Source organism: Hordeum vulgare, chromosome 3H, assembly GCF_904849725.1.
Source record: "Hordeum vulgare subsp. vulgare chromosome 3H, MorexV3_pseudomolecules_assembly, whole genome shotgun sequence".
In the NCBI taxonomy this organism is placed as follows: domain Eukaryota; kingdom Viridiplantae; phylum Streptophyta; class Magnoliopsida; order Poales; family Poaceae; genus Hordeum; species Hordeum vulgare.
Window position 1 is genome coordinate 98,250,956 of NC_058520.1, and position 7,936 is coordinate 98,258,891.

Here is a 7,936-nt window from a genome sequence, read left to right on the forward strand (position 1 = left end):
AATCTAGAGTTCAAATAAGTGCTTAAGATGTCCTGTTTTGGTACTGCGCATGAAGACTCTGTTTTTAGTGTGGATCTATATGAGATGTTATGTTTCATGTGTCGAATCATGTGAAGAATAGATCTTGTTGGAATTTCTTGAATCATGTCGAATCATATCGAATCATGTGAAGAATAGATCTTGTTGGCATTTCTTGAATCATGTCGAATCATGTGAAGAATAGATCTTGTTGGAATTTCTTGAATCATGTCGAATCATGTGGAATCATGTGGAATCATGTCGAATCATGTCAAATCATGTGAAGAATAGATCTTGTTGGAATTTCTTGAATCATGTTGAATCATGTGGAATCATGTCGAATCATGTGAAGAATAGATCTTGTTGGCATTTCTTGAATCATGTCGAATCATGAGGAGCTTGGTGAAGAACCACCTGTTCTTGTCGGTCTTGAACCTCTCCTCGAGCTTGGCCTTGGCGGACTTGGCGGCGGTGAGCTTCTTGTCCTTGGTGGTGAGGGAGTCGGGGGCGCCGGAGACCACCTCCTTGAGGTCGACGTCGAGGGTGTAGCGGGTGGGCATGAGGTGGGTGAAGTTGACGAGCTTGAGGAAGACCTTGACGCGGGACTTCTTGGCCGTCTTCTTGGCCGATTCCTTGCAGATCACCTTCTCCGGGTATTTGGCCAGGACGGCAACCAGGCAGTGCCCGTAGGGGCGGTCGTGGGTGCCCTCCTCGAACACGCGCACAAACACCGCCTTCTTCCCGGCGTACTTGCCCTGCAGCAGGATCACCGCCTTGCCCGGCTTCAGGAACTTCACCATCTTCCTTCTCCTCTCCTCGCGCTGCGCCGCCGCCGGTGGGTTTTGGGTTGGGGGAGGGGTTGGAGGCTGTGTGCGGGGGAAAGCTGGCGGCATGAGTGGGGAGGAGATTATAAAGGGTTGGCAGCTCTAGGGTTTCGCCGAATCATGTGAAGAATAGATCTTTTTTTGGTGGTTTTTCACCAAGCACCTCGGCCGTGGCAGGCACATGACATTCGTGTCGGTTTGTGGCACCAACCGGGACCAAAGACATCCTTTCGTGTCGGTTGGTGGAACAAACCGGGACTTAAGACTCCCTTTAGTGTCGGTTTGCGGCACAAACCGGGACTAAAGGTCTCTTCTTCCCGCCCGTTAGGCTGCTGAAAATTGACCTTTAGTCCCGGTTTGTGGATCCAACCGGGACGAAAGGGCAGCATTGGTCCCGGTTTGTTCCTCGAACCGGGACAACAAGTTTTCGCATATAAGGCACGAGTTATCGAATTTTCCCCAACCTCTCCCATTTTCCATGCGCCGTCGCCCCCGATCCATTCCTCCTCGTTGTCGCCGTCGTCCTTGAGCCTGTCATCGTCGCCCCCCCGAGCCTGTCATTGTCGCCGCCCCCGAGCCCGTCGTCGTCGCTGCCCCGCCCCGAGCCCGTCATCGTCGCCGCCCCCGAGACCGTCGTCGTTGCTGCCCCCGCCCCGAGCCCGTCATCGTCGCCTCCACCGAGCCCGTCGCCGTCGCCTCCCCCACCCCGAGCCCGTCATTGTCGCCGCCCCGAGCCCGTCACCGCCCCTGTGCCGAGCCCGTCGTCGTCCCCGCCCCTGAGCTCGTTGCCGTCGCCGCCCCCGCCTTGAGCCCGTCGTCGTCGCCGCCCCCGAGCTCGTAGTCGTCGCCGCCTCTGCCCCGAGCCCGTTGACGACCTCGACCTCGGCCTCAACCCCGACACTGACCCAAACCTCTGGTGAGACATCCCCATGCCTAGGATTCTTGCTAGGATATGATTCATGTATATTTGCAAAATATTTTCTCAAGCCCCGAATGTTGTTGCGGAAATATTTGCAATATATATATATATGTATTGTATTTCATTATTGTATATTTGGTGTCATACTTGCATGTTGAGAAAAATAGGTAGTGGGCGCTAGCTAAATTCAAATGAGATGATTATTGTATAAATGATAACTAGAAAGTAAAACATTAAACAATAAGAAAATTTTCTCACAGGAATTTGTCTCGACGTCTATGATGCCCGGCCCGCATCCTCGTTGTCGAGTGGTCAGCGAGAGCCTGCTTGATAGGCGACATGTCCGGGACTGGGCTCCTCCGGGCTGGCACTGGGAGGTGCTACCTTCCGGGGGGCGCACCTTGGTGAGGAATCCGGGTCTCATCGTTGACCCGGAGCTTCTTTGGTGGTAGTCGCGTGGGCCATTATAGGTGCTAAGGGAGCTGCCCCCCACGGAGGTGGTACGTCACCGTGTCAGGGAGGAGGATGAGCACATCTCTCGCTACATGGCTGCGTTGGATGCCAGGTTCTCCAATACCTGGCAGGTTCTCTAGGGACATCACCCGAGCTATGATCCGGTGATGGTTCATTATCTTTGGATTGCCACCGCCTGCACCATGAGATGTCAACTAGATTTTTATTAGTGATATTGTATGATAATATTCGAGATGTATTAGTGATAATATCGGTTATGTTTCGGTTTGTCGTCGCTCCTTGTATGACTTTCATGATTTGTTAAATGAGTAAGATGATGATGAGTTATATGTCATTTATTTAATGTGTGTATGTTATTGCATGGAACACCTCCTAGTGCGTATGTAGAGGATGATGCATTCTGAATATAGAGATGTCTTAGTGTTCTTGTGATGTGTGTGTTTAGGAAGGAAAGACTCAACAGACATAAAGTCAACACATTGCATATTGAGTAATAGTGATCTGTTTTATAATTAATAGTGATATGTCATATAACTTTCCTGGTAGTTGCCTTTGATCGATTTTAAATGTTTCAACTATGAACATTGGAAATGTCTGACGACGAAAGGAAATTCGCTATGTGCGAATACTGCCAAGACGAGCGCGGCCTGTGCGACACGCCTCACCTAGTTGATGATAGGCACTTCAGCATCATGCTGGATGAGGACTTCGAAGTGGATACAGTAAGTCACAACAACAAGTCTTTTTTCGTAATTAAGCATGAATTCTTTTGCTTCAACTTATAATTTTTATTTTTACTATTCTACTAGCGTATCCCCTGCCATGCAAGAATTTATGTCATGGATAAGATTGGTTTCAATATTGAAAAAACTATGGAGGTAAAGATAGTTCACTTGAGGACCGAGCATGGTTATACTTTTGTCGTAAAGTTGTACAATGCAGACACCTACTCCTTTTTTGAATGCAAAACTAGGGTAGCACTATGCAAGGCTTATGCATTTGAGCCTAATATGCTTATCACCTTTGATATTCGTCCGGAAGATGAAATTGAAGGTAATATCGACATCTGGGTCGATGTGCAGACCCCTCCAGTACTGCCATTATGTGAGTTTCTCAACCATATTTATTAAGTAATTTATATTGTTTATTTAAAAATAGTTGACAACTTATTTCCATTAACAGCTTACTTTCGTTCTTCAAAAAATGTACGGAAGATGGTAGACAGAATCTATTACTACAATGATGAAGCAGAATTAACTTGTAAGGAGAAACATCATCTTGTCGCATTTATCAATGACCTTTAGAATTACAATACCTATCAGCAAACTCCCCTACATTATGGTTAATACGTGCCACTAGTGCACGTGGTGAATTACGGTAACATGCATGGAGATTGCATGGTATGATTTTCTACTATTACAACATCCGTGCATCTTTTGCATAAATTCTTGTAAAACTAAGCTACATTGCTAGCTACAAAGTTAATACTATGTTTTTCAACAAAAAATCCCGCAAGATTGTGTGCGTCATCTGATGTTTCCAAGAGGTCGCGTTGATGTTATGAGCATACGAGCAACACGGCCAGGTTAGCCTAGGTATCTGCATCACTCCTGTCCATACCGGATTTCTAAAACCGATGAAATGACAATCAAAGATTGGAAAAAATGTATGGTCAATCATAGAGAGCTACTTGGAAGCAACATTGTGCATAGGCCAAGAATGAGAGACAAGATGATATCCATTCTCCGTAATGGAGAGTCAGGGCCTATCTTGTTTTATGATATTCTACCTAAGAGACGGTAGAGTAGGTCCTATGAGAGAGGAGTAGGTCCTAGGTACAATGTGTTATTATGTGCTACAATGTGTTATAGTTGATGATGATGAGGAGGAGGAGTTGTGATTATGACTAGTGACCAACTTTTGTTATATGATGTCTCATTGACAAAAATGATGATTAAATAGTGTTGGTGGTAATGACTATGATGATTATTAGCTATAGTGATGCAAGAGTTTTTATATTAATATGATGATGATGTTGATCATGATTATCATGATGATTTGTTATTATGATCATGATTGGTTATTATATCATTGGGGGAAGGAAAGCGGATTAGATTGCCGTGTGCTATGCTTTCAAGGAAAGATCTTATTTGTATATTTATGACTTTCTTTTGGATATCATGTTTGTTCCTTCTTGTAACCATTTCGTGTGTACATCTTTCTTTGTGGATATATATCATCATGATTTTCTTCTACCTAGAATCTTTTACACATGAGAGAAGTTACACCTCTAGTTGATATCCTCTTTTCTTTCACGTCCACCATTGCATTTCCTTTTTCAGTTTTCGGTGGCTTCGTGAAAGGATTTGTCTTGAGTGCGGATCTTTTATCCTTGCATCTTGATGCACTCGTTGGTGGTGAAGATTATTTTTCTGCATACCTGTCTTGACAAGGGTGTTGACATTTTGGTTGGTATCCCTTCTCTTGATAGGGTTATTATTTCCTTTCTTCACCATGGGTTGTCACAAGCGTTGGTTCTCAATTTGTTTATTAGTAAGCTTGTGAACCTATTTGCTAGTAGTGTGTGTGTGGGAAGGATATGTCTTGCACTTTGTTCTTATTTCTTCAAGACTATATTGATGAGTAATGCTCATCCTCACCTTAGTCTTCTCAAGTGCCTTGCCATGACTCACACACATCATTTCGGTTGAGCCTACTCTTAAGTTGCCTCTTTTACATGTTGCTCAACCTATGTTTTGTGCAAGTGATATACTTATTGTCTCATCTATTTTCTTGCACTTGTTGTGTGCTTTTATTAATTTTGGGGGAGCAACGATCCTATTTTTTGCACTTGTATCAAATACAAAAAAATCTTATTAATGCACAAATCATGGGGAGATTCTCTAGTTTTGATAAAACACACTATTGTCTTTATCATAATATCTTTTATTCATGTGGTTCGAAGGACCATATGATTGCTTGTTCCTATTGGTATATTTTGTTTGTGTGCTTCTCTCGTTTGTATGTCTTTGTGACATACGATCCTTCTTGCAATCTTTGGGTCCTCAATATAGTTCGTTTTCCTCCAACGATTATCATTGTATTTGTGTATTTCTTTGCACTATTGTTGAGAAGTACACTCTTTTTGGAGGACCACCTACTATATTGGCTTTCTAAACTTTTTGTCCATTTTGGCAATCGATGCCAATGGGTGAGAAGTTTAGAGAGTTTAGTTTGGTGATGCATAGAGGGTTTTGCTTTTATTGCTTAAGCATATACATCTTGTACACATGCATTATAGCTTTGTATGTGTGCGCTTGGTTATGCTTATTTCCTTATATAAACTCTCTTGTACTGATTGTCATCAATTACCAAAAATGGGTGAGATTGTTAGAGCATATTTCTCCATATGTGGTTTTGGTAATTGATGACAATCCCTATGGACTAATGGTTGCCTTAAGTTATATTTGAAGGATTTGTCCATAGGCACTTCTTGAAGTCCATCTGTTGGAGTAAAGGAGTTTATATAATGATCAAGGTGGTCTTCAATATATTATCCAAGGATTGGTCATAAATACACAAGGTTGATCAAGACTAAGCAAAGATTAAATCAAGATGATCAACACACAAAGTGTACAAGATGTACCGAGAGGGATCAAGTGATCCCATGGTATGGTAAGCATTGTGCATAATGCTTTTGTATACTAACCCATGTTCCTTGTGAGAGTTCTATGTGGGATTAGGTGTGTCTCCATGGGTTTGCGTCAAGATGAAGATCTCATTCAACCTATGAAGGATGACATCAAGTGGTGATCGTCATCAAGATTGCGGTGTGCAAGTTCAAGTGGAGCATCACGAAGATATCATGCTTGAAGTTTTCCGTTCATTGTTGTGGCAATGGACTTGTGAAGATGTGTTGAAGAGTGGCTCACCCATAATGAGTATGTGGGAGAAATCAACTAGTCTTCGTCAAACCAAGGCAATCAAGAAAGGTGGCCCATCTTGAGGAAGCCAAGATCATCATCATCTAACTCAAGGGGACTAGGTGCAAGGTATAGGTTTGCCCTTGATAGGTTTTCTATTTTAGGATAGATTGTCGTACTGTCAAGGGGGGCTCTCAAGTGAGTAGCTTGATCGTATCGTTCGTTGAGAGATCAAACCATTTGCATCCCTGCATCATATTTCTTGGTTCTTGTTTGGTGTTTCTCTTTGTGAGTATTAGAGCTTATGGTCATCTTCATGACAAGCTCGAGTTCATCGAAAACGGAGTCCATATGCATCTTCTATGATGTTTTCGATGTTGGAAGGTTTTTCCAATTCTTCATTCATAGAGGTCTCACTTCTCTATATCATTGACATTTTCTAACTGCATGTGCTTAAGATTTTATATCACTGTTGGATAGCTCTTGTCGTTGTGAATTCAATAAGCTTGAGTTTGCTCAATTCCGAGTTTGTATGCGAAAGTTAGAGCAGTTTCAGTATTGAGCGGTAGTACCGCTCCATCAGACTTTATTTGCACATCCTTTTTGGCCTCACCATGGTTGGTGAACCTACCGAGCGGTAGCACCACTCCCATGAGAGGTAGTACCGCTTTGTGCGGGCTGTGAATCATAACGGTTGGATTTTTCCCACCTATAAAAGGGGGTCTTCTTCCCCATTGAACCTTATCTCTTTAGCTCGTGTTCTTCCCCCATTGTTGACCTTCTTCGAGCTTGCTAACTCTCAATCCCTCCAATGATTCTTGCTAGTTCTTGAGGGAAAAGAGAGAGGAGATCTAGATCCACATTTCCACCAATCACTTTCTCCTCTAAGTGAGGGGAACCCCTTGGGTCTAGATCTTGGAGTTCTTCGTGTTCTTCTTCGTTCTTCCTCTCATTTTCCTCCCTAGCATTAGTTGCTTTGGTGGGATTTGGGAGAGAAGGACTTGGGCACTCCGTGTGCCCTTGCCATTGCATTTGGTGCATCGGTTTGAGTTCTCCATGGTGATACATGGAAGTGAGAAGTTGAGAGGCTTATTACCTTTGGGTACTTGGTACCCCTCGAAGCTTGGTGGTGCCTCGGAGGTCAATCATTGTGGTGTAAAGCTCCGGACAAGCGTCGGGGTCTACAATTAAGTTGTGGAGATTGCCCCGAGCATTTGTGCTCACCTCGAAACCATATGCCATTGTGGTGAAGCTTTGTGGTGTTGTTGGGAGCCTCCAGTTAAGTTGTGGAGATTGCCCCAACCTTGTTCATACGGGTTCGGTGACCGCCCTCAAGGGCCCCTTAGTGGAACTACGACATCTTGCATTGTGCGAGGGCATCAGGAGATTACGGTGGCCTTAGTGGCATCTTTGGGAGCATTGTGATTCCACACCGCACCAACGGATATTAGCATCCGCAAGGGTGTGAACTTTGGGATACATCACCGTATCCGCGTGCCTGGGTTATCTATTACAAGAACCCTTTACTTATGCACTTTACTTTGTGATAGCCATATTGTTTCTTGTCATATATCTTGCTATCACTTAGTTGTTTATCTTGCTTAGCATAAGGTGTTGGTGCACATAGTTGAGCCTAGTTTTTTTAGGTTTTGTGCTTGACAAATTAAACGGTAGTTTTATTCCGCATTTGTTCAAGCCTAAACCGTAATTATTTTAAAGCGCCTATTCACCCCCACCCCACCCTGCTCTAGGCGACATCCACGTCCTTTCAATTGGTA

The 7,936-nt window shown here is 43.8% G+C and overlaps 1 protein-coding gene across 1 annotated transcript; it reads right to left on the reverse strand.

Moving 5' to 3' along the window:
• Window positions 1-410: 410 nt before the first annotated feature.
• Window positions 411-818, reverse strand: LOC123441540 (60S ribosomal protein L27-2-like; the record flags this gene model as incomplete). The annotated part of the gene is made up of 1 exon (XM_045117931.1): window positions 411-818. A coding segment is annotated over exon 1 (408 nt), but the record flags the coding sequence as incomplete, so codon positions are not given.
• Window positions 819-7,936: the final 7,118 nt, after the last annotated feature.